General features: G+C 44.6%; 1 protein-coding gene across 4 annotated transcripts in view; it reads left to right on the top strand.

The window, feature by feature from the left end:
- Window positions 1–26,201, top strand: part of NCKAP1L (NCK associated protein 1 like) — a 77,234-nt gene extending 51,033 nt beyond the window's left edge. For all 4 annotated transcript variants that reach the window (XM_080989713.1, XM_080989715.1, XM_080989714.1 and 1 more), the window contains exons 27-31: window positions 12,390–12,483; window positions 15,682–15,798; window positions 16,493–16,602; window positions 20,378–20,467; window positions 24,851–26,201. In XM_080989713.1, the coding sequence (XP_080845839.1) occupies window positions 12,390–12,483; window positions 15,682–15,798; window positions 16,493–16,602; window positions 20,378–20,467; window positions 24,851–24,976 (537 nt within the window). In that variant the 3' untranslated portion in view covers window positions 24,977–26,201. The remainder of the gene's footprint in view (window positions 1–12,389; window positions 12,484–15,681; window positions 15,799–16,492; window positions 16,603–20,377; window positions 20,468–24,850) is intronic.
- The last annotated feature ends 1,162 nt before the right edge of the window (window positions 26,202–27,363 follow it).

The following is a 27,363-nucleotide window of genomic DNA, read 5'->3' as shown; positions in this document are numbered from 1 at the left end:
TGCAATTTCAGTCTATCTCCATCTTGTTCCAAAATTTCCCAATATTTTGGCCATTTGGCCTCCATATTGAGCTTTTTCAGAGCTTTCGCTTCCATCGGTGATAGCCACCTTGGGGTTTTATTTTCCAATAAATCCTTATATCTTGTCCAAACATTAAACAATGCTTTCCTGACAATATGATTTTTAAATGCTTTGTTTGCTTTGACCTTATCATACCACAGATATGCATGCCATCCAAATACATTGTTAAAACCTTCTAGGTCCAAAATGTCAGTGTTTTCAAGAAGCAGCCATTCTTTCAACCAGCAAAAAGCTGCTGATTCATAGTAAAGTTTAAAGTCTGGCAGGGCAAATCCACCCCTTTCCTTTGCATCAGTTAATATCTTAAATTTTATTCTGGGCTTCTTGCCCTGCCAGACAAATCTAGAGATGTCTCTCTGCCACTTCTTGAAGCAATCCATTTTGTCCACAATTTGCAATGTTTGAAAGAAAAACAACATTCTAGGCAATACATTCATTTTTATCGCAGCAATACGACCCAGCAGTGAAAGCTTCAGATTTGACCAAATTTCTAAACCTTTTTTCACTTCAGCCCAGCATTTTTCATAGTTGTCTTTAAATAGGTTCCCATTTTTTGCTGTCATATTAATCCCCAGGTATTTCACTTTCTTAACCACTGTTAAACCTGTTTCATTCTGAAACCTCTCTTTCTCAATCGGTGTTAAGTTTTTCTCTAAAACCTTGGTTTTTAACTTATTCAGTTTAAATTCAGCAACCTGACCAAATTCTTGAATCAGTTCTAAAACCCTTTTGGTTCTAGATTCTGGCTCCTGTAATGTCAGTACTAAGTCATCTGCAAATGCTCTCAATTTGTACTGTTTAGCTCCAACTTGTATACCTTTAACCAACTGGTCCCTTCTAATCATATTCAGCAAAACCTCCAGGACCGATATAAACAGCAATGGGGAAATTGGGCAACCTTGTCGTGTCCCTTTTTCTATCTTAAATTCTTCCATCACCACATTATTTACAATTAGTTTAGCCTTTTGTTCTGAATAAATTGCACTTATACCATTTGCAAAACCTTGGCCTACCCCCATCCCCTGTAGGTTCTTCTTCATAAAACTCCAAGAGATATTGTCAAAAGCTTTCTCCGCATCCACAAATATCAAAACTGCTTTAGTATTTATGTTCACTTCTAGTTCAATTATATTCCTCAAATTGTCAGACAAGTGTCTTCCCGGGAGAAAGCCCGCTTGGTCTTTATGGATCTCTTCCATCAACACTTTTTTCAATCTCTTGGCCAAAATGTCTGCATAAATTTTGTAATCCACATTGAGTAATGATATGGGGCGGTAGTTCTTAAGCTGAGTCTTTTCAGTCTCTGTTTTCGGTATAAGTGTAATATACGCTTCTTTCCACGACTCTGGTGCCCTTTTCCCTTCCAATATTTCATTACAGACTTCCTTTAAAGGTTGTACTAACCAGTCTTTCAAGGATCTATAGTATCTAGAAGTCAGCCCATCCGGTCCTGGAGATTTGCTCAATTGCATGTTTTGAATGGCACCTTCTACTTCCTGTTCAGATATTTTATAATTCAAAATCCCCCCCCCCCAATCTTCTTCCACCGACTCTTCTCCCTGGTCTCGGATTCTGCCAGTCATTTCCGCCAACTCCATCAGCTTCATCTGCCATTCTTCCTTGGTAGGTAGATCTTGTGTCTTCCAGTGCTTTGTGATAAGTATTCTTGCTGCTGTTGTGGCATACATGAAAAAAATTCTATCCTTCTTTGGCACCAATTGGCCCAGGAGAAAGGCCTCTGGTTTCTTTAGAAAGGTATATTTAAATACCATTTTCATTTCATTATAGATCATCTCCCAGAATGCCTTAATCTTTGGGCACGTCCACCAAAGGTGAAAGAATGTACCTTCAGTTTCATTACATTTCCAACATTTATTATCGGGCAAATGATAAATTTTTGCAAGCTTGACTGGTGTTATGTACCACCTGTAAATCATTTTCATTAAGTTCTCTTTTAAGATATTACATGCCGTAAACTTCATACCAGTGTTCCATAACTGTTCCCAGTCAATCATCATAATATTATGTCCAACATCTTGTGCCCATTTAATCATAGCAGATTTCACCATTTCATCTTGGGTATTCCATTTCAACAGCAAGTTATACATTCTTGACAAATTCTTAACTTTAGGTTCTAACAATTCTGTTTCCAGCTTTGATTTTTCCACCTGAAAACCTAGTTTTTTATCCAAATTATATGCCTCCATTATTTGATAATAATGGAGCCAATCTCGTACTCTGTTTTTTAATTTTTCAAAGCTCTGTAGCTTTAATCTGTCACCCTCTTGTTCTAAAATTTCCCAATACTTCGGCCATTTGGCCTCCATATTGAGTTTTTTCAAAGCCTTTGCTTCCATTGGTGACAGCCATCTTGGGGTTTTATTTTCTAACAAATCCTTATATGTTATCCAGACATTAAACAGTGCTTTTCTTACAATGTGGTTTTTAAACGCTTTGTGTGCTTTGACCTTATCATACCACAAATATGCATGCCAACCAAATACATTATTGAAACCTTCCAAATCCAAAACATCCGTGTTTTCAAGAAGCATCCATTCTCTCAGCCAACAAAAAGCGGCTGATTCATAATAAAGTTTTAAGTCTGGCAGGGCAAATCCACCTCTTTCTTTAGCATCAGTTAATATCTTAAATTTTATACGAGGCTTCTTGCCCTGCCAGACAAATCTGGAGATATCTCTCTGCCACTTCTTGAAACAGTCCATTTTGTCCAAAATTTGCAGTGTTTGAAACAAAAATAACATTCTTGGCAATACATTCATTTTTATCACAGCAATTCGGCCTAGCAGCGATAGCTTCAAATTTGACCATATTTCTAAATCTTTTTTCACTTCAGTCCAGCATTTTTCATAATTATCCTTAAATAAATTTACATTCTTAGCAGTCATATTAACCCCTAAATATTTCACTTTCTTAACCAATGTCAGACCTGTCTCCTTCTGGAACTTCTCTCTCTCAATCTCATTTAGATTTTTCTCCAAAACTTTAATTTTCGTCTTATTCAACTTAAAACCTGCTACCTGACCAAATTATTGAATCAATTCTAATACTCTTTTCGTACTTGATTCTGGCTCCTGTAAAGTCAATACTAAATCATCTGCAAATGCTTTCAGTTTGTACTGTTTAGCTCCCACTTGTATACCTTTAACCAATTGGTCCCTTCTAATCATATTTAACAGCACCTCCAGGACCGAAATAAAAAGCAATGGAGAGATTGGGCAACCTTGTCGTGTTCCTTTCTCAATCTTAAATTCTTCCGTCACTACGTTATTCACAATTAATTTAGCCTTTTGTTCTGAGTAAATTGCACCTATACCATTTCCAAAACCATTACCAACCCCCATTCCCAATAAATTCTTCTTCATAAAACTCCAAGAAATATTGTCAAAGGCTTTCTCTGTGTCCACAAAAATCAGAACTGCTTTAGTATTAATCTTCACTTGTAGCTTTTCTAGAATATTAATTATATTCCTCGTATTATCAGACGAATGCCTGCCCGGGAGAAAGCCCGCTTGGTCTTTATGAATTTCTTCTGTTAGGACCTTTTTTAATCTTTTAGCCAAAATGTCTGCAAAAATTTTGTAATCCACATTAAGCAGTGATATGGGACGGTAATTTTTGAGTTGTGTCTTTTCAGACTCTGATTTTGGTATAAGTGTAATATATGCATCTTTCCACGACTCAGGTGCCCTTTTCCCTTCCAATATTTCATTACAGACTTCCTTTAATGGTTGTATTAACCATTCTTTCAAAGTTCTGTAGTATCTAGAAGTCAGTCCATCCGGTCCAGGAGATTTACCTCATTGCATATTCTGAATGGCCCCTTCTACTTCCTGATCCGTTATTTTGTAATCAAGCATTAATTTATTTTCTTGAGAAATTTTTTGTAGTCCATTTATTTCCAGGAATTTATCAATGTCCATTTCATTCTGCTTTTCTTGTGTAATATAATTGTTTGAAATACCTCTGGAAGCACCTTCTAATTTCAACTGGATTCTGTATATTCTTTCCTTCCACTTCCAGATTCGTAATAGTATTTAGTTTTTGTCTTTTTTTCAATTGCCAAGCCAGCAGTTTCCCACACTTATTTGCCGATTCAAATGTCTTTTGTCTCATCTGTTTAATCTTCCATTCTATTTCCTGGTTCATCAATTTCATATATTGTACTTGATAAAACTTTATTTCTTTTAAGATCTCCTGGGACTTTGGTTTTGCCCTCAATTTCTTCTCTCCTTCCTTTATTTTTTCCAAAATTTTATCTTTTTTCTCATTTTGCCTTTTCTTCCTAATTACATTCTGTTGTATCAAAAAACCTCTCATTACGGCTTTACTTGCGTCCCAGATTACTCTTTTTTCCACTGAAGTGTTCATATTTATCTCAAAATAATCTTCCAAAGTTTTTTGGGCCTTTTTAATGAATTCATCATTCCTGAACAAAGAATCATTCATTCTCCATCTGAAGGATCCAGTTGGCATTAATTTCATTTCCATCTTCACCGCATTATGGTCAGAGCTGGTCTTTGGGCAAATTTCAGCCTTGCTGATCTTTGGAGCCAGTCCTCTAGTTACCCAGATTTGGTCGATTCTTGTCCATGTCATTTTTGCCTCCGAGAAGAAAGTTCCCTCTCTTCCCAGAGGATTCTTCATTCTCCAAACGTCAATTAAGTCCAAATTATCAGTCATGTCAAAAAATGTTTTTGGTAGTCTTCCATCCTTGGTGATTGTTTGTCTTTGCGCCTTATCCATATTCGTAGATACGACACCATTCATGTCTCCCATCAAAACCATATTGTAATCCATATAGTCCATCAAGATTTCATGTAACTTTTTGAAGAATTCCGATTTCCCTTCATTTGGTGCATAGATACCTATCACCAGATACCTGTCTCCTTGTAATTGAATTTCAATTGCTACCAGTCTTCCTTGTTCATCTTTGAAGATAAATTTAGGTGATAGGTTCTCCTTTGCCTAGAGAACCACTCCTCTTTTTTTGGCTTTATCTGATGAAATAAATTCTTGACCCAATTTCTTGTTGCTTAATAATTTCCTGTGTAAACTTATCACATGAGTTTCTTGTAAACAAATTAAGTCCAATTGCTCTTTTTTCAATAAATGAAACACTCGTCGCCTTTTCTCCGAAATGTTGAGGCCATGGACATTCCAACTCAGGGCCTGCAGCGTCATCCTGTGGCTACTTTGGTACTCCCCCAACTGCCCCCAGATCTTCTTCCTCTTCTGTTGGTGGTAATGTTAGCTCCTTATCGGGGGGGTCCAATCCAAAAGACAATGATGAAATGTCCAAGGTATCCAAAGTATCTTTTTTTGGTGATGCTCTCTTCCGTACTCTTTGCTCCAATCCTCTGTCTGGTGACCCTCTTTCCGGTGATGTTGGCTCTTTTCCGATTCCCTTCTGTAGGTCTTCTTCGTAGTTGTGCAAGAACTTTATTTTATCCTCCAATGATCTTATCTTTATTTTTCTTCCTTTAAAGCTAAAAGATAGGCCTTGAGGAAATTCCCACCGAAAGTTGATTCTGTTCCTTCTCAGCAGTTCAACCAAATCTCTAAAATTAAATCTCAAATCTAAAAGATATTTGGGAATATCTTTAAATATCTCCACTCTAAATTTGTGTATTGTCAAGGCCTCCTCGTAATGCCAACTCAAAATTTTATCCCGCTCTTCCTTCGATCTGAGTGTAATCAAACAGTCTCTTATTCTGTTCTTCTCCTTCTTCCCTCCTCTTCCCAGTCTGAAGGCTCTCACAATTTTAATCTCTTTTTGTAGGTCCCGATTCCAAAAGGTTGCAAATTCCTCTGTGAGAAAGTCAATCAAGGAGTCTTTTTCTAATTCAGGTACTCCCCGAATTCTCAAATTTGTCTGTTTCTCCTTGAGCTCAAACATAGAAAGCATCTGCTTCTGGTCATGTACTTGTTCCACACATCCGGGACCTCTGTTTCCAATTGTGCTACTTTCGCTTCCACCGTAGCAATCTTTTCCTTAGCTTCCTCTGCAGTCTGTCTAGTTGAGTTAGATTCCTTAACTAGTGTCTCAATAGCTTCTGTATTAGAATTAACTTTTTGTTCCAAACTTTTTATACTTTGTGTATTTTGGTCCAATTTTTGTGAATTTTGATCCAATTTTTTATTCATCTGTTCCAAAGAATTGTTAATTTTGCTTAAAACAAGAGCCCAATCTTCTTCCGAGGGCATTCCTCCTTTTGATTTGGTATACATTGACACAGCTGCAGAGGGAACAGAAGGGCCAGATGTAGAGTCTCTCCGAAAGGTCCTGCCGGATCTAGTTGTCTTTTCCTGTAATGAGTCTATTTTTTCCTTCCCATCTGCCATAACACTCAAGGCTCTCAAGGTCAGGTACAATTCCCAGGGTTTTGTCTTTAGGACTGGAAAATTCCACTCCTTGTAACAGTTTCAAAGTCCTCCTCTAGAGGGAAGTAGTTGTTGTTTATCTTATATTAGTCCAAAGTATCCTTTTCTTTTTATTTTTCTCTTTAAAGTTACTATAACAAATTATGCCAGTATGTTTAATATCAAGCTTTAGTTCAGAAACATAGTTGAAACTTTTAAACCAAGAGAAAATAGTTGAAACAATGTTTCACTCACTGACAGTTAGTCTATTCACAGTCAATGCGGAGCTCCACAATGCAGCAATTTTAATGGCTGCTGTTCCCAGGTTCCGAGCAGTGAAACGTTAACTTTTACCCTCTTTTTCTGCAGTGAAATAATGTCCAGAAGTCCCCCCCCCTTTTCCCCTGCAGCCAAGGGGGGGTTCGCTAGTTTTATGCTGAAGATTTAAATGTCAAGAAGCAGTCTTTCAGGCTTTAGTTTAAAGCTCCTTGCTTCCCACTATTTACAAAGAAAGGAAGGCGGACTTCCTGTTTTACGCCTCCCCTGTTCGTAGCCAAATTCAGCTTGTTAAAAATCCAATTCCTTCACTTTACTCACAGGTAGTTACTTTAGATCCAAATGTCCACAGGAAAAAGGTCAGCGCTCCCCGGCAATGGCTGTGCGGCTTCACTCCGTGAAAGTAGCATTCAGTTCGCAGCACCGCGCCGCTCACCCCACTTCGCTCCGGAGCCCTTAAAAAAGGATTCCCCGTGAGTAGGGGGCGCTCCAGGTGCCCTGCCGAACCCCCACGTTCTCAGGCTTCTTCCACCTGAGATTTCTCACGGGTCCCCACCATCGCCGTGGCGGGCGACCCAGTTTTCGCGGAGCTAGTTCCTCCGCTTAGAGGAACTCCGCCATTAGCCGCTGGCGCTGTCCCCGGAAGTTTCGCTGTCCCCGGAAGTCTAATTTTCTGTGGTTCTTAATCACTCCTGCACATGCACAAGCCACAGCTTGGTCATCACGATTATGTATCTACAGATGCGTGCTCTCTCTCTTTGCAAGATCTGCAGTGTGCTGTGTTTAGGTTAAAAAACATGGCTTCTAATGCCAGGACTCAATCCGGGGCTGTGTAAAGGAATTTTAAATAAGATATTATCTCTTTCCTTACCCCTAAGTAACTGACCTGTAGGAACCATACATGTGCTCACACGCGTGTGTACGCATGCAAGGGCTTCCATGCCAAAGGGGTGTTACTTCAGGTGGGCTTGATCTTGAGAGCTACCTTCTCAGGGATTAGGCATCCCAGTGTTGTATCTACCCTAGGGGACTTTTGGGGTATCCTGCTTTTGTCACCCCCTGCCCAGTTTTTAACTTCAATTATTCCTACTGTCCAGTACATCGCTCCTTCCTCCTTTACAAACTCTTCTCACAAGAGCCTGCACAAAGTTCCATTACCCAAATACAGCACCACATGCACCAGGGTGTCTGATTTCTATTGCATGTTTTGTGTTTCTGCTGGAATCGAAAGAGGGTTTTTTTGGAACTTGCAGTTCTGCACACCTGCTGACTTTGGGCAGCCTGCAACTGCCTAAATTTAGAATGTACTACTTGGCAACGGCTATGCTGCTTTAACTTAGAGGTGTGTGTGTTTTGCTGTTAAGGACCAGCTCCGTAGTGGTGGTGCCACAGCAGCATCATCTGAGGCTTCCAGGAGGCTGTATCCTTGCTGCTGTTGCAGCCTCAGGTGTCCCCAAGGCAGCCTTCGCTGGCTGAGTGCAGGAATCAGCTGAAAGGAACTGCTGCCCTTGTTGCATAGCTACATGTAGCCCCTCTTAGCTTCCCTGCAGTTCTGCTGCCACCGTCCTCTTTTCAACTGCTTAGAGACACCAGCTCTTCTCTGGGTTTCTTTCAAAGCAGCACTTCTCCAGGGGAGGTGGGCAGAGCTGGCACTGTAGGTTTCTCTTTCCCTTTGAAGAGTAAGCTTTTTCTAATGTTCCTTCCCTCCTCCACCTTTTTTGATAAAGAAAAAGCAATGGCAGCAGAGTCTCAACTGTTGCACTAATGAAAAAGGCCATGTCCCACAGAGCTTTTTAAAAGCCGCTTGTGTGCATCTTAAAGGAGTATTTCCTGGCTTATCCTGGTGTCACTAGGTGGTGCTGTTTCACACACCTCTCTTAATTCCTCATTACCATCCACACAAGCAAATGCCTTTGGGAGCAAAGACATGGGTGCTCTCACCTTTTTTTCCTTGCCAGGCCTTAAGAAGAAGTAGGAACAGGCAAGTTCCCTCAAATGGGCTCTGGATCAAATTGGAAGGGAGCCCAAGCTACTTTTTGGTGGGAGGAGCTGGGGGTTGGGGAATGATCAGTGGGAAATCTGCCCATGTAATGCCTCCTGGTTGCTTACGTGTGTGTGTGTGCGCGTGTGCGTGTGCGCGTGCTGTTTGTATACAAATAGCATTGAGATGGACCAGCAGCAAGGGTAATGGCACTGACACTATGCAGGTTGTTGCTGCTGTTGTTAATTTGCCATGTCCTCAGACACATTTGCTGCCACACATAGGTGAAAAGTGACAGTTCAGCCCAAGCCATGCGGCATGTGCTTTGGGGAATGGGGATGCCTGCTGCATATGCATGAGATCGGAACACTGGGGCCAATGCAGGTAATCGGCCACTGAGCATCTATATGGAACTGGAGCTTGTAAAGGTCTGATTTACAATGCCCAGCAGGAAGGAGACAGTGTCTCTCCTTTCTCAGTCCCCATTTTGTTTGGCTGATTCCAAAACCAAACGTGGCTAGAAGGGCTTGGCCAGTCGCACATTTTGTAACCCTGCAGTGTAGGGCTAGCCTTGCTCCCCAGAAATTTGTCTTCCAGGAAGATGAAGGGACACCCAGATAGACTTGTTTTCAAGCCTCGGCAGTGAGTTTCCTTTTCACTCAGCAGAGTTCTCTGATCTTTCACTAGCTGGAGAAGACAGAATGTGAAGCAACAGCCAGGAATTAAGAGTTAGAAAAATATTTAGAAATAAGTTGCAGTGTTTAACCACAAGGGTGATTAATTGGCACAGGCTGCCCAAGGAGGGGGGTGGGTGCTCTGTCATTCACAGCCTCTTGAATCAAGATGAGAAGTGTGTTTCAGAGAGATGCTTCTGATAGTGCACAAGAGTGGGCTCGAGGCAGCTGTAGCTGGTCGCTTCTGCTTTTAACAACTATAAATGTTTTAAAACTTTTTCCAACCCCCAACTGCCTACTGTGCCAACTTACATGAAATCTGCAGAAGCCTTTCACGTTTAGTTAATTTCTCTTCTCTCTCTCCCCACAACTCCCTCTCTTCTGGAAGCAGCTAGAAATGCAATTCCATTTCATAAGTTTACAGGGCTAGTACTGCGGCCCAATTTATGTGATACAGGAGCAGTCATGGGCCCCACCTCCCCTGTCTCCACACATGCAGTGTGCCTGCCATGCATCAACCGATACACACGGAGGACTGATTCACATGGTTCTTCCTCCTTATAGAAAGGAGGTCATGCAACTTGGGTTTACACACTGCATGAAGAACGTTGCATTGCATGTTACATTATGTCAGTGTGCCTGCTGTAAAACATGCAGAGACTCACCAGCCAAATAATTCGGCAGAATACTATTCACATCTGCAAAAGTTTTGGAGCCGTCATACTGCTTAATTTCTAACTAGAGCATATCCTGTAACTTCCTGCTGAAATCGTGTAACTTTTCATACCACAGACATTCTGTCCCCCCTCTTGGTGTGCTGCTATAGCTCCTGAAGACAGCCATGATGTGGTAGCATTGGGGAAGCACCGTAGAACAGCTAATAAAGCAAAACAAATCCACCACTGGTGCACTATTATTGTTTGAAGAACATATTGCAGGATACACTTGCCTAAAAACACCAGTCTAGCAGTTCCCTTCGTGCCAGTGGTGCAGTAGGTGTTGTTGATGCATCCCACCTCCATGCCCAGAGGACTTATAAGCTATACAAATGATTCACAGGAAAGGAGAGAGAGCAAGGTTTTTCAGTGAACAGTAGAGATGTGCTAGAGAGAGTGATGATGGCAAAGGGAGCAAAGGGAGTAAAGGTTGTTTCAGGAAGGTGAATTAAAATTCCTGAAAGGGGGATTCGGAGATTGTAGTAAAATCAAGGACCTAAGCCTTCGGTTGTCTCGTTTCATGTCTCTTGTGATTTGAGTGTCAGTTCCCCAGCTTTCATATCGATCGTATTCATTGCTGCTGCTGCCAGGGAGAGGGAACACGAGGGAGATTTCTCTGACTGCTCAGATCCAGGGAAGCATGATAGGGGTGAAGAGCTGTCAAAAAGATCCTAGTGTGGGAGGAAGGGAGTGTCAACATGCCCGCTTCCCTAGCATTTTTCTCAGCTAGATTTTTATGTCAGCACATTTGCCTAGTGCAAAGAATTGGAGGATCCTAAATTAAGTGCTGTCTGGACAAGATCACACCTGGCAGCCTTCTCTGACCACTGTTCAAGGCCTCTACATCTACTTATTCTTTTTACTCTTGTCCCTGGTACTTGCAGTGACTGCTGGATCCCAGCCGCCATTTTCCCTTGCAATATTGCATATGCATACATAGGCACACTTCAAAAGAAAAGTCCCAAATGGCCCAGGCCCAGAATAACACAAGGAGCATCTCCTCTCTTATGAACCACTCCATAATACAGACACTCTAGGTCTCTTCTCTTTAAGAGGTTATTCTATCTGCGACTCAGAGTGTAGCATTCTCAGTGGTGACACCCCAACTTTGTAAGGAGTCCTCTAAGAAGGCTTGCCTGTGCCTGACCCTGGGGAGTTTCTCAGCCCTTGAATGGATACTTACTTAGCTTTTGAACTCTCAGGACAGCTTTTCAGCCTCCAGTGCTATTCATATTGGGTATGGTTTTTCTTAAGATGATCCTTTATGGTCATACTGGACTATTGTTTTATTGTGGATCTGTGTTCTGCCTTGAACAGCTTTATGGTTGGAAAAGCAGCTGACCATTGTGAAGGACCAAATCAAATAAATACATGGGTAAATAAAAGGGAGCATAGTAGCTAGGCTCAAAACTGTGGGTCCCCAAGAGGTTTCCCGACCCCATTAATAAACCAGGAATTGTGTTTCCTTGCTCCACAGTTTGTTTGATTCTTCTCAGTGGGACTGATTCCTGACACATGATATTACTTGGTGTTCCCATTCTAGAAGCCCTGATTTGGTTATTTATGCTGGGTACTTCTGGGCTTAGTAGAAATTTGTCTCCATGTCTGTATATGCCATTGAGGCAGCAGGATGGAGCAAATGTCCTGATGGGCCTCTCATGTCTTATGTAATGTATTTACCATATCTGAAATTCTGTTAAATAGCGCGGTGTTTTTTCAGCTTGAAATTAGGTGAAATGCCATGTCTTAGCTAGCTTTGTCTCTTGCGTGAGTCCTCCTGTAAGATTTTTTGTTTGCCCTCCTTAGTAAACTAGTATAGCAGGAAAGTACAGTGGTACCTCGGGTTTAGAACTTAATTCGTTCCGGAGGTCCGTTCTTAACCTGAAACTGGTCTTAACCTGAGACACCACTTTAACTAATGGGGCCTCCCGTTGCTGCACAATTTCTGTTCTCATCCTGAAGCAAAGTTCTTAACCCGAAGTACTATTTCTGGTTAGCGGAGTCTGTAACCTGAAGCGTCTGTAACCCGAGGTACCACGGTACTACCCTTTCTCCATGATGTGTGCTGCCTCCTTTTTTTAAGTGCACAGTTTTGTTTTATAAAACATGGAGAGCAGTAAAATATTATATTCCCCGCCTGCAGTTTTACAGTCCAGAATCCTACCACCTTATTTTTGTGCATGTGCCAACCAGGCCTGATATGTTGCAGTGAGACCAAGGGACCAAGGCCCAGCAGCAGCATTACTAACACCTGGTTCTGCCCTTCATCCTTCTCTTTAGGTGACCTTGAGCATCTTTGAACTAGCCACAGCTGCCGGGGTCCCTTGCGACATTGACCCAGCCTTAGTATCCGCCGTTTCCAGCCTCAAGAAAGGTAAGAGCCAAGGCTTGCCCATGTTTCCATGTACTGTTGCGATAAGACTGAGCTGTAGGGCTGTAAAATGTCTTCCCTTTATCTACTAGGCAAGAGATCCCAGAAGGCAAGCATTCCTAGTATCAGGAAAGCTCTGCTTTCAAAGGAGCTGCACAGGGAATCTTGCCAGGTGGTACATCATCTCAGCACTGATAAATATTTAACTCTGTCTCTAGGAGGCTGTCACTGCTTGGATGCTGTCACGGGTTTGTTTGTGTTTTAAAAGGCCCACTCCCAGGTTTCAGCCAAGAATCTCAGCTTTCCTGAATTTTGCTTTGTGTCTTTCCCAGTTGGCAGTGGCAAGCTTTTGATCTTCCAGTACATGCACAGCCATTTGCACACTTGCATCTCACCAGTGGGCTGAATGCTATCCCCCTACCTGGAAAACACTCATGTATTTAATAGCTTCAGGCCACAGACACAATTGATGCAATTTGTCTTCCTCCAGAGCTTTGCTTCTCTGTGCTGCTGATTCCTTTTCTTCACATTGGACCCGACGTCCAGGTAGTTTAGGCCTAGGGTGGGCTGTGGCCCTCCGCACTTGGCCTGCCAGGCCATTTCCCCCAAACCACCCCAACCTGCCCAACACCTAAAATCATGTGTGATGTCTAGTATGCAGCAGGTAGAGATGCAGTTGGGCAAAGCAGGATTGAACTCACTGTGTGTCAGCTGATGCACAGGAAGTTCAATCTTGCTTAGCCGCTCTCTCCCCAGTGACCTCGTGCCTGGGATTACTCAAGGCCTGCACGAGGATAACGTCACGCTGGTACCATCTGCCAAAACCCAGGGGTGGGGAATCTGGTTGGCCTATTGGGTAATTGGCAGGTGGGTGGCCCTGCCCATCTATCAAAATTGGCCTATGAGGTGAAGGTGGGAGAATCTGGCTCACTGGGCCAAATAAGTGTCTCAGCCCTGGTTTTGGCAGATGGCATCTGTGTGTGACATTGTCCTCCTAAAGGCATTGAGGCCTTGAATAATCCCAAGTGACTGTAGTAGCTAAAGCTCCTCTTCTGGAACCTAGAAGTCTGTCCTTCTCTTAAAATAGCAGACCAGAATCAGAGGAAGCCTTCTTATACTGAGTCAGACCATTAGTCTGTCTAGCTCAGTACTGTCTGCAGTCATTGTGCAGGGGCCTCCAGGTTTCAGACCAAAGTCTTTGCCAGACTTACTTAGAGATGCCAGGTATTGAACTCGAGACCTTCTGCAGGTGAAGTGTGGCCCTTTCCTGAGCTTCTCTGATGAGATAGCCTGTGCTTCATTGCCTTCAGGGCAACCCTCTCTTCTTCCTTCACCACAGCATGGACAAGAGACATAGAAACCCAGAGTGGAGCTCAGACAAGGACTTGGGAGACCAGTGTTCAAATACCCACTTGGCCATGAAGCTCATTGAGTAACCTTGGACCTGTTCCCAGCTTGTAAGCGGGTTGTTGTGAGGATAGAATGGAGAGGGAGAGAGCCATCTAAGACACCTTGAGCTCCTTGGAGAAAAGGTGGGAATATGAATGCAGGAATAAACAAACAAGCTTGCCACCTCACCACCTTCACCAGTGCAGATTGCTAGAGCCCTAGGAGCACTAGAGCACAGCTTTGCTGGGGTTATATTGACAGCAGCAATAATAGTGGCCCATGTGCCCCAGTCTAGCCCTTCCCTCTCTACCCTTTTGAGACTCTTGTTGGTACCTCAGTGCCATTTTTCATGCATCAGAATGCAGCTGTGTTTCTTCCCAGCATGGTGGCAAAGCAAAGAACAGCAGTAGCTTAATTTCCCTGTTTTAACTGACGCAGGGACTTGAGATCATGGGGGTTTGAGGCTTCCATTCTGTAGTTCACTCTCAACTCCAGTCTTTGGTTGCTTGTAGTTTCTGCTTTCACTCCTCTTCTCTTCCCAGCTTTGCATCTACAATCACTAAGGATCAAAGAATTGTAGAGTTGGAAGGAGCCCTGAGACCATCTAGTGCAACCCCCTGCGATGCAGGAATCTCAACTAGATCATCCATGACAGATGGCCATTCAACCCCTGCTTAAAAACCTTCAAGGAAAGAGAGTCCCCACCTCTCATGGGAGTCTGTTCCAGAGTTTTGTTTTTAGCTGGGGCAAAACCAGCCAAGCAATTGCCTCCCTGCAGTGCTGGCCTCAAACTGAGCCTGTGCTATTCCCTAACATGCTCTAGGACCAGGCGGGGGGGGGGCACATATCCTTGTCCAAATCCTTTTGAGAGCTGCAGGCATGCTATGAGTGGGGCTACAATCAAAAGTAATGGATATGACCTGTAACTTTTTGCAGAGTCCACAAATAGGAACATCTCTCCATCCAGGCAAGTGAGAAGCATTTTCACAGCCAAGAAGGCAGAAGTACTCAAGGAGGACTGGTGGGAGGGGCGGGGCCTGGGGGAGTCTGGAGGGCTGAACAGAGATGCCAGGAGGGGGCACATTTCTAACCTTGGCCTGAGTCTCCCTTCTGTAGAACCTGTCTTGGTAAAAGAGGTTTTTCACAAGGCTGGCCAGCCTCTCAAAAATCTTGCTTACTATTTTTCTTGCTGCCTTGGGAGGCCATAGTTCTGTGGCTGCAGCTAGTCTACCTCTTAGTCACTGGCTTCATTTCCAGGGCAATTGTTGTACAATATCTGCCCCCGCCAGTCCAAGGCTTCTCTCCCTGTGAGAGGGCTGCTATCAAAGAGTAGTGCTGTCCTGATCCTCCCTGGCTGGAAGAGGGGTGGGCTGGCGTTTCTTAGGCTCTGAATCCAAGCAAGTCAGACGCAGATGCTCAATGGTCCATGCTGCTGGGAGCGCCTGGCTGTCTAAGATGCAGCAGTCCAGAGTCCCTGCACACACCCACACACCACTGCCAGTGCTGAACTTTTTCTCTTAGTTTCTTCTTCCATGTCTCACCGACACACACGTGTCGATTCAAGCGGAGCCAAGCCGTGTCAGTTCTGTTCAGCTCACCAGCTCCATCCATCAGATAATTTATTGGCCTGTCACAGCTGCTACAATTCTAAAAAACCACCACCCTTTTTTCTGCTAGGGTTTTTTTGTTTTGTTTTTTTTTTGGTCAAGTCTGTTGAGCAGCCGAGCTGGGGGGAGAGAGGAACCAACAGTGTAAATCAGGCTTATTACTGAAATCTCTTCCTATACATCATTCCTTTTGCCTCCCTGATAGACAGCTCTTCCACAGAGGAGGACTACAAGGCTGCCTGCTTGCTGCTGGTCTTTGTAGCCGTGTCTCTGCCGCTGCTGGCCACGGACCCTTCCTCAGTCTACACCACCGAGATAGACGGTAAGAAGCAAGGTGCAGCTTACAGCTCCCTCCCCAAACCTCCTGTATTGATCCACTCACTCATGGAAAATCTTCAAGGCAGAGATGCCTGCCAAGTATTAGTCACAGCGACTGCAGGCGGTGATAGCTTCCTGATCAGCACCTCCTTTTGCTTAGTGATTTGCGATATAATGCTATCATTGTCTGTATCTCTATGGAGGCCGGCATTTCATCACTCAGGATAAGGCTATGCAAGATAAAAGGGCAGGGCAGGAAGTAGGTGTGTCCCTCATCTTAATTCAGGGGTAGCCCACGAGTGAACTTCAGGCAGCTCTGGGCCACAGCTCCAATCAGCCAGCAGGGCTGCATTTTGCACCACTTTACGTTTCTGGACCATCCTTAAAGATAGCTCCACACACTACAGTTTATAGCAGCCCAGACTGATGTTTCAAAAGCATAGGTACCAGGAACATTTAATAGGAGCCACACAGGAAAGTGGGAGAGGTGGAGACCTGAATGTAACAGGGAGAAAAGGGATCTGGTTTGCATCAGTCCATTCTGTTGTGTGTCCACCTTCAAGGCAGTGCTTAACTGAGAGAGGCAAGGCTCGCACTTACCTCCATAGACAAGTGCCAGTCTCCAGGTCCATTTAGCTACTCAAAAAGTTTGGAATTGGTGTAAGTTTCTCTCCCCCCCCCCCCGTGTGTGCGCATAGGCTTCATCAACAACATCCACTGCCTAGCCAAAGCCATCATCCAAGTATCGGCTGCCCTCTTTACAATCTACAACAAGAACATTGAGACTCATCTCAAGGAATTCCTGATGGTAAGTGAAGCTCTAGAGTTTCTCTGGGCGATAACATGCATTGAACACCACCATGTAGAGCTTTGGGGGCCCACCATAGCTGGGGTTATCTATCCACAGACAAACCCTTCAACCTTGATCAGTATAATACTGCTTGTAATTATGAGACGTGCTGCATAAACAAAGACAAAAGTAGTAAGCCTGGAGAGAAGCTTGTGTAGCATAACAGTTAAAAGAATGGACTATGTTAGAAGCTTCTGATTCGAGTCTCAGCTTAATTGCAGACTCCTTTGCAGTACCATCCTATAACATGTCTACACAGAAGTAAGGCCCATTGTGCTCAATGGCACACACTCCCAGGGAAGTGGATATGAGATTGCAGTCTTAAACAAGCCTCAGCATTCTCATCTGCAGTATTAAAGGGGCAATACTGGCACGCGGGTGGTGCTGTGGGTTAAACCACAGAGCCTAGGACTTGCCGATCAGAAGGTCAGCGGTTCGAATCCCTGCGACGGGGTGAGCTCCAGTTGCTCGGTCCCTGCTCCTGCCAACCTAGCAGTTCGAAAGCACGTCAAAGTGCAAGTAGATAAATAGGTACCACTCTGGCGGGAAGGTAAACAGCGTTTCCGTGCGCTGCTCTGGTTCGACAGAAGCGACTTAGTCATGCTGGTCACATGACCCGGAAGCTGTACGCCGGCTCCCTCGGCCAATAAAGCGAGATGAGTGCCGCAACCCCAGAGTCGGTCACGACTGGACCTAATGGTCAGGGGTCCCTTTACCTCTACCTTTATTCATACTGGACTACCTCACAGCGCTGTTGTAAGGATTAATATGGTAATACAGGTGAAATGCTTTGAACACTGAACATCTGAATGTGTTATATCATTGCCTGTTTGTTGTTATTAACAAAAGCTGCCGTCTTCCTCTCCAGCGGCATGCTCCTGTGCAAGCTGGAACTCTGTGTCATGTGAACTAAACTTAAAAATCAGATGCAAGGATTTCTTTCATACTGTAAGATCTGTCTCTTTTTTTATCAGGCTTTGAAAAGCACTCACCCTGGGACTGCATGATAAAAATGTTGCTTGCCTGGTTTTTGAGAGTCCTGATAAGGGGAGCATTTGCAACAGATGCCTTCTGCTGTTCTGAACAAATGCTCAGGAATGTGCCATTCAGCTAAATATGCTGCATTTGTGGTACAGGTGGTATACTAGATGATCCCCCCACCTGTCTTTTTCAATGCCCTAATAATAAGACAAAAATATTTCCTTGCTTTTGCTGTTCAGCCTACTGAAAATTGAAATTTTGCTTGCTAGTGAGGAGTTGTTGATTACTGAGAAGCAGTTTCTTTTTAATTTCATTTTCATTTGCTGAAAAAACACTGAGACTATGTGGACTTATACCTGGTGGGCAGATCTGAAGTCTCCTGGTTGATTTTAATTATAGCAGTATTCTTCCAGTGTGGTCACCATGGAAATGTTACATATGGGTCTGATTGTGGTGTGTGCGTCTGAAAATCCATTGCCACTCACCTGTCACATCTGCCGGGGTCTTGACAGACCATTCTTCGCTTCCCCTTTGGCCTGCTCAAAACCCCACTTGGGCATTGCCACAGCCAGACACAAAGCTTGTTGCCTTCTTATCCTTGCAAGGAGGGTCTCAAGCCTCTTGCCTCCTATTGGCCAGAAACAGAGAATGCCCATAATCCGGGCTGCCACTTGGTGCAAAAGGAAAAAGGGAAAAAGCAGTCTGCGAATTCACAGGTGTGACCAAATTATCTACTTAGGATTTTTCCAGAGTTGGCAGAAAACACATACATTGCTCCCAGGAGCACTGAGATGCCAGATTGAATATGATTGCAATTTACTGCTGGCTCCTCCATGGACTTTAACTGCCTGTGTGCTCAATTGGGGATGGATCCCAAGGCCTTGCAGATGCCAACAGATAGCTTTCTTCCTGCTAACATTTAAGGCTGCTCGTGTATCACGCAACTGTATTATCCCATGGCTGGCAGTATGAGAAGAGTCAATCCCGCTGGCTGTGGGTGATGGATAGAGGGACTGCTAAGCATGATCACTTTCTTATTTCTGGCCTGTAGGAGTTGGTATGATTTATCTGTTGATTAGCTGCAATGGCAGTTCATGTTTCCGGCACCATCACACCAGGTGAAACGTTTCCTTTCAGCCCATTTCAGCAGAGATCCCATAGTAGGCAGTCTGGTGCATTGGAAGTTAGTGGCCTGGCACCTGGATAATGTCCCCTCCCCTCTCCCCCAGCAAGCAGAAATTCAACAAGGATAGCTTTTCCCATGGCCTGGAGGTGAAAAGATGGAGAAGCATTTCACTGTTTGAATTTCTGCCTGTTGTGTAGGAGATCTATCAGAACAGGAATGGCAAAAAAATACCTGGAAGATATGTTCTTTTTGCAACTAGCTCTGGCATATAGAATTAGATGTGCTCCTGCTGAGATTGTGAACCAATTAAAGATACCCTAGCTTTTAACTTGAGCTGATTAAATTTACATATTGCACAAAAGAAAGGTGCTTTTATGAAGATTCTGAAGAAAAACGACAGTTTCTGTTTGGCATGTAATACGGTGGGGTTTTTTTAAGGGTTCTTTGTTTTAAAGAAAGAAAAGCCATCTTCATTATTTTAATCACATCTGGTGGGATGGGGAGGCATATGCACCTTGACCCTTTTTGGTTGCTGCATTTGACTGCTGTTTGTTTTAAATCTGTTTTTTAAATCAGCCCTGTATTTAACAACTCATCTGGTAGTCATAGGTGACCCAGAATTGCATGCAGGCAAGAGAGAGGCCTGGCAGAAGACAGGTCCACTCCATTTCAGCTCTGCCAGACTGTTTGGTTTCCATCTTAGCTGTGGAGGAAGAAAAGTCTCTTCCACCACCACAAGCATGGAAAGCCCAACGTGCTATCAGAGGCAGAACGGAGTGATCCATTCCTCACCCACCAACCCCCTTGGCTAGGAGTAAGCACCCACTCTTTTTACTTGCTTAGAAGGCTAGCGGCCTGTGTTTTCATGCTGGCTGTAGAGGAGGGAGGGGCCTTTGCAAAGCTAAGCATGCTACTAGCAGCTGCCCCCCATCAAGTAAAACAATAGAAATACTTAACTAATTGACCAGTTACGTGGGTTCTGCCCCCCCCCCCGAAAAGTCCTGCTCCCACCCTAACAAAAATTCTGGCTGTGCCCATGCTCTCTCCCAAGTTGCTTTACCACACGTGGAATTAATTTTTTTCCTAGTGGGGAGAAAAACAGATTGAGGAAGGCAATTTTGAGCAGAAAAAAATGGCTCCAGGGGTTAAGCATCTAATCTCAATACCTTTGGTCTTCCTCTTTTTTGAAGAGGAGCCTCCCCCACTGCTTTTCATTAAAATAAATTTTTTTTTAAAAGTGGTTGCCTGCAACTGTGCTAGCTTATGTTAGAGAACACAAACATTTCTTCCTTTGGACCCTATATTCCTTTGTTTAAGCAAGGGTTGTTGGAAGGGCGCAAACTTCCCCAATTTCACCAGTATGCTTCTTCAACCTACAAGTAAAACTCTGATTAATTGTACCCGCTAAATTTATTATGTATTATTTATGTATTATATGTATTATATGCCACTCTTCCTCCCAAAGGAGCCCAGGGCAGCAAACATCAGTGATAAAACAGTAAAAAAAAAAAAAATATTTAAAGTGATTGCAGTGCAGATGCAAACTGGAAAGATTTTCCATCTCTAGCTGCTGTTGACCACAGGCGGTTTGACTTGGCTTTTCTTGTCTTTTTCCTGTCTTCCTAGCTGGCCTCTGTTAGCCTTTTACAGCTGGGACAAGAAGCTGACCGGCTGAAAACCAAGAACAGGGAATCCATCTCACTCCTCATGCACTTGGTCAGTATCCTATAGGGGAAGGAGTTTGAACAGGAGGGGGCTTCCTCTGAACACTGGCGGAGGAAGGCAGGTGCGGGGGGGGTGCGGTGCGCACTGGGTGTCAGCCGTGAGGGCGGGTGACATCGCCGCATTACCCCCCCCCACTCGCTGTGCAGGTGGCGGGCCGCTAGGGACGATGCAGCCGCGGGTGGCTAGCAGCGCCCCTCCCCGTGCGGGAAGCTCACCGCGCGGGCGACTAGCCCTGCTCCCACACCGCTCCGCCCTTGCCTCTGAATTACACTCATATGAGAAGAAAGAGGGCCTCCTATGAGAATACTCATATATAATGTTTCAGTTCCAGCTCCTTTAGAGTTCAAAGTAAGGCAGGTGTGTGTCCAGCAACAGAAGCTTCAAAGAGCACAGACTTGTTGGACAAGCAAGCAAAGCCTGATGATGATCTAGAAACTATTATAAGGATCAGGGAGCGTCAGCTAGCCCACTCTGTCCTATTTTCCCTCTCCCTCCTTCCTTTTCCCTTCTGAATTGTGTCCCTTACATTGTGAGCCAATGGGTACTAACAGCCTTGGTTTTTAATTTCTGCACAACACTTAAAGCTCTTTAGAAATGGCCCCAGAGTTCCCTCCTTTGGCTGGAGGTGGGTAGGAGCAAACCACCTGAACGCAATCCTTGGGTCCTGGATTGAAGGGCCTGCAGCAGCTTCAAATCCTTGCATCTTTCCATATAGGAATCAACATGCAAATCTTTTTTGGTGTGTGTGTTCTTGCTCATTCTGCTTCATAATCCCGCCCTGACAACACCTCAGTCCTCTCCTTCTCTACCTTTAAAATGGAATTAATTATCAGTGAATGTTGCAAAAAACAATAATAGCTTTATTTTTAAACACTTCATGTTTAAAAAATACTTTATAGACATTGGTGCCTGTGCTTTTTTTCTGGTGGTACACAACAGTGCACAGTACAGCACCTTTTTTCTAGGAAGAAACTCTCTCTCCATATATATATTTTTGTGTGTGTGTGTGTGTGTGTTTGTCTCTTTGCCAGCTGTCAGGTTGGCTATTGGGCCTTCAGCTGCCACCGCCTCTCCAGTCCAGGTTTGCTGCCTGCCCTCGCATCCTTCCATCTTGCTGCTCACCTCCCTCCCCCCCCCCCGTCTGTCTGTCTGCCTGTCTCCCTTCCTCTCTGCCCCCCCCCCCCCCGGATCTGCTGCTCACTTGTGTCTTAAGGTCTTGGCCAATGTGGGATTGATGTTTCAATATTGGAAGGGCTTTGATTTACAGTAGCTGCAGGTCAGGCTCCAGATCCGCTTCTGGGGGGGGGGGGTTCCTGTCCATACCCCCCACCCTCGTCCCCCACTTGCCATCTCCTTCCTTCCCCTTTATTTTCCTGCTTTCCGCTGAGGTGTGTGTCTGTGTGTCCCCTTTCCCCTCACACCCTTCGCCTTAAAAAACAACTGCCACCCTGCTTTAAAAATAAAATAATAATGGTCTGGCAGAAACAGCGGCTTCTCCATCTCTCCCTTGCTCCTGGCTCCCCTGCTTTTTCTGCCCCCCTCAGGCTGGCTGGCTCTTTGGTAGCAAAGCGACAGCCAAGGGCTGCCTAGGCTGAGCTCTCTTTTTACCTTACATCTCTGTCATCACTGTGCTTTGCTGCTTTGAGGGGTGGAAGATAAGTATTTTCTTGATTGAAGCTTATTTTATCAGTCTGCAGGAAGTCGTCCGGATGCATAAATGGGGCCCCAGAAGCAGGAAAGTCAGACTGTCCTCTAGGCTCCCTTCTCCAGCCTGTGAGGAGGAGCTGCTTTGCAAAGAGGCAGCAGATCAGGGCTTGCCATGCTTCCAAGGCTGGCTAGGAACAGAGCTGTTTTGATAAAAGGACAAAATTAAACTGTGTTATAAGCAGGGTTTTAAAACATATTAAATGACACATAAATGAGGAGGATGACACACACAAGATTTTAACATGCACAAGCAGAAATCATGATACCTACTCTGGATTTAGCCTCAATGTTTGAAATATGCTTCTTTCTCTCATTATGGAGCCCCATGATTTCCACCTCTCTTGCTTATGTGCATGTGCAAAGTGTCTTCTGAGCCAGCCTTGCCTCCATAATGCTCACAACACATCCTGTTATAACCATCTAGTGGGAACATTAAGCCTTTCTGTTCCTTTTTCTTCTATATTTCCTTCTCTTTTGCACAACGCTCCAAACTGCATTTTAAAGAAATAGATAGACAAGTCTGCTGCTCAGGAGGGGCGATGGAAAGGTGAAGGCCCTGGTTATATAGCGGAGACTGCGGAGAAGGACTATGCTGTAGGTAACCTATCTGGCGTGCTCAGGTGTAGGTGAGGCAATGTATGCCTGGTAATATTCTCTTGGACACTGGAAGCCAGACTCCTCCAAGCAGAGGGGGCAAGCTGAGGCTACAGCTGGATGAGGACTATGGTGGAGGTGAAGGAGCAGATCCAATATATGCCTTGCTAGTTTGCCAACTGCCATGGCTCAAGCAAGGGAGCCAAGCCATGTGGCATGGGTGGGGTGCAGTTTTGAAAGTGGCTGATAGATGTAGGACCCTCAAGATTTTGCGGAGAACAGGTGGGTCCGTTCATTTTGCGAAGGCCAGTGGTGTTGGCTTTTTGTTGCATACTGGCAGCACAGATGTAGTCCTTTGAAGGGGAGCCTCCAGGGAGGAGAGAGCCTAGTGGTTTCAGGCCAGGTGAAGAGATCCAATCTGTAGAAGCAAGAGGACACACTGGTACCTGAAGCAGTGCAGGTGATGCATCTCCATTAGGCGCTCCCGTGGCAGCAGGAGATGGTTATTGATTCCTCTCCTGATGGTAGGAGACGTCTCCGCTAGGGAGTGCCTGGATTCCCCGGAGGGATTGATATTCGCCAGGCGAACTGCTTTTGCGGCAAAGCAATTTAAATGCAAATGTTTCAATCTGGAGCTTGCGAAGGAGCTGGCCAGCCTGGCGTTCACTCTCTGTCCCAATTGGAGGGCTGGGGTGGCTGCTCCTCTGACACTGGCTTAGGCAGAACCTTGCTGCCTTTTGGCTTGCTAGCAGGATGGGGGGGGGATGCGGCTCTTGGCTGATAGCTGGGATGTGTTGGAAATGCAGGTCAGTGGTGTCCCAGCTTCTGACCTGTTCAAAGCGGGGGAAGTGATTCCACAGAGCACAGACCTGCTTGGCCTTTTTGTGAAAAGCTGCAGGGAAAACAGATTCCCCAACCTCCCATTGCAGGCAGATAGCTATTGCAATACGTATCTGCCTGCCATGGAAGGTTTTGGCATCTGTTTTCCCTGGAGCTTTTCACAAAAAGGCCAGACAGGCCTCGATCAGGATGCCTTGAGGTGTGGAGTTAGATGATCTGACCTGCATGAGCACTTCTAGTTATCTGATACCTTCATTGCTTTATTCCCACATGCAAAGGGCTCTCTATGTGCCCTGATTTTCTGTTCTCTACCTATCACAAGGAGTTGAGAGGTTGCAACTTACCACTCCAGATTCTCAAAGCAGCCAGACCTGAGGTTTGACGTTCTGTCCAAACTAAGAGCACCTTTTTTTGTAATATCAGTGAGAGGTGGGAATGTAAACATTGTGTTATTTATTTGGAATTCAGAACCTGAACATCCTGGGCTAAAGGCAGATCATATTATGGTGGTTTCCCCTCTCTCCAGAGTTGAAGGCAGGTTTGAAAGAGGACTTTCTGCTTGTGGTGTATATACACTCTTACCACTTTTTCCTCTGATAAACCAGCATTGTAATCTGTACAAGGAGAGAAGAAAGTGCGTCAGAAGAAACATGTGTGCACATCATGGGACGTGATGTCTCTCCCCACCCACTTTGCCTCTCTCAGAAACCTGCCTCCTTGGTGTCAAGCGGCAGTATGTCAGCCGGCCGGCCCCCAGGCCCCCAGCCAAGTCTCCGGGGTTTTTCCATTGGACCTGTGGAATTGTCATAGAAACAGATATCATAACACAGCAAGACTGCAGAGTTTACCATAGTTTTTAGGACTGTTGAAAGTGGTTTGACACAGGTTTCATTTCCCTTTTGGTACATTTTTTGCCCTGCTGTGTCAACTCTGAGGTGAAACAGGTTTTGATGCCATGTTTTTAAAAACTGCCAAAACCTGTTCAGCAGATGTGAGAGCAGGAAGAGTGTGAATATTACAAGCCCTCCTTTAAACTGCCTTCTGCTCTCTGGGGTGGGATGGTATCATTGGTGTCATTAGGCAACGTCCAAAATATATTTGGGGGTACAGAATCTGGATATTTTCTGCACCCAGTATGCATCATGCCGTGGCCCTTAAGCGAGCTGGCAGTACGAGGTAACCACCATCACGTACATTTTAACCACGTACACATTTTCCCTGCCTCTTTTTCAGCTTGTGGAGGAGTCGTCCTTCTTGACCACTGATATGCTGGAGACCTGCTTCCCTTACGTGCTGCTGCGCAATGCGTACCGAGAGATCTCCAGGAGCTCAGCCTTGAGCCGGCTTCCTACACATTGACAACCTTTTCCCTTCACCGATAACTCAGAAGGTCACAAGCTGCAGCTACCCACCACCACATAAATGCAGAACTACCTTAGAAAAGATAAGCAGGGTAGCAGAGGATAGTTAGAATTGGTGCTTCTCTTACGTGCCTTAAGTTACGATCTAATGGCAAGAGTGTCGAACTTCTAGATGTTTCTGCAAAAGAGCTGCTGGTGAGCTTGCTTTGGCTTAGATAATTGCTTGTTCACAAAGCTGAGCAGTGGGCAGCAACATGCTAATTTTGTGTGCCACTTCCATGACAGTTGCCAGCCCCTGTCAGGCTGCTTATTAGCGCCAGAGATGCCACAGGCTCTGCCATTTGCGGCTTTCATGGTTTTATTAAAAATATGCCACATTTCATTTGCCAGTGTTGAGATCCCATTTAACCCAGGACTGCCCATGCCATCACTTTTGGCTTAGTAGTTGCCCCTGCAACAAAGCCTAAGTAAAGATATCTGCTCACATTCTTCCTATCTTCCTCTTGCTTCTGTCTTCCTCCTGTCAAAATTTAGATTGTAAGCTCCTTAGCAGCAGAAAAGCAACTTTAAAACATAAATTAAAGCTTACATTCTGCAAAGTGTCACAAACTTCAGTAGCTCTATGTCAATAAACAATAACAACAACAACTCCTCAAAAATGTCTTGAGACATACACATGCCAGAAATTTAAGCTGGCTTTCCTGTCATGCCTTCCTTATGAAAAATCCTGGGAATTGCAACTTTGTGAAAGGTGGAAAATACTCTTCTTCTGCTGCACACTTGCTTTTCATGGGGACCGTTCAGTGGCAATGAGGTGAGATGGAGCCAAATAAGCACCCCCCCCCCAGGGGAAGTATGGCTGACAGGTAAGGCCTGCGTTTTTGTGAGTAGCAGGGCTTACTCAGGTGCCATGCTGAGCCCTGCAGGGTGAGGCAAAAAGTGGCTCCACTCTCCTCATCGCCAGCCCAGGTGGCAGCGGTGTGAGAGAGTTGTATAACTTAGAATCCTCCAGCCTTTGAGTTGGAAGGGTCCTTGCTCACCAAGTCCAGCCTGATTCTTTGGGGCAAAAATAAATGAATGGTCCTTGTCTAAACCCTTTTGTACCTTTTTTTCTGAAATACCTTTATCATATATGACTTTATTTTTTGCTTTGGACATTTTCAAATATGAAAATGCATTTAAAGTCACTTGGTTTTAAGAAATAATAAATACTTTTAATGGAACCAGTTTATCTCACTTGCTCTGTTTTCTCAGTGCTTCATTGTGCTTTACATGTAAACAGTTTATGACAAATCCCTTTTTAATGTTTTATTTGCACATTTAAGAAGAAAAAGGGGAAAGCTAACAAAGAGGAGGGAAGTGAAGGGTGGGATTCAACTGAGCTTGTGTGCACAGAATGAGGTTTGCTTGTGCAATGGGACTCACTCTCACCTTGAGAACACACAGGTGCTGATACTGTTAACAGCTTTTTTAAGACAAAGAAACAAGTACTTTTTTACAGAATGCATGATGAACTATGCAACTCATTTTGCCAGCTATTTGTAACAACTACTACCATATAATTTTTAAAACTTTGTATGACTGACTTACGGGCAGCTGAACACAATGGCTGGGTTTGCTCAGTTGGTAGAGAATGAGACTCTTATTCTCAGGGTTGTGGGTTTGAACCCCACGTTTGGCAAAGGATTCCTGCATTGCAGGGGGTTGGACTAGATGACCTTTGTGGTCCCTTCCAACTCTACAGTTTTATGATTCTACATCCTCAGTCTTCGAATGTCACATGTGTCTGACAACCAGATGCTGAGTTAGGTGTGAACATCAGCATTGTGTCCTTCTTGTGAACCTGCCTCCTCCAGCATCTGCCTGGCCTTTGGGGGAAGAGGAGGTCCAACTCCAGATGTGCTTATGTTCAGACTGCTTCTTCTGAGTCCTGAATCCCCAGAAGAGCAGTTGGAGCATGATATTGCTGCAAGTATGAACTAGAGCAGGAGCTCTTGACTGAAGAAGCAAAGAGGACATTTCTCAGTTCTTTCGGTCCATCTTAAGGAGTCCAGATCTACCCTGGGTGGCTTCTCTTCCTCCCCATGCCAAGTAGCTGAGGAGGAGATGAATTCCTTCCACAGGCATAGCAACCATATTGTTGTGCAGAGGGGACAGACAAGCTGTAAAATGTAAGTTGTAAACCTGCCTATTCCAGAGCTGACTCATTCCTGAGAAACTGCAGGCAGCCAAGCAGAGACGGACCTGGCACACGCAAAAGTGTCGGCAAGACCCTTCTTCGTGTAGAGTTGACTGGAGTCGGAGAGTGGGGGGATCATCAGGAATCATCAGATGTAGAGGTGTGTGTCCACAGGAGTGCACCAGCCTCAGGATCCATGTCCAGCC

The sequence above is a fragment of the Podarcis pityusensis genome (assembly GCF_964106645.2).
Source record: "Podarcis pityusensis genome assembly, chromosome: 2".
NCBI classification, from domain to species: domain Eukaryota; kingdom Metazoa; phylum Chordata; class Lepidosauria; order Squamata; family Lacertidae; genus Podarcis; species Podarcis pityusensis.
Note: the sequence above shows the minus strand (reverse complement) of the source record. Positions and strands in the feature narration are given on the sequence as shown.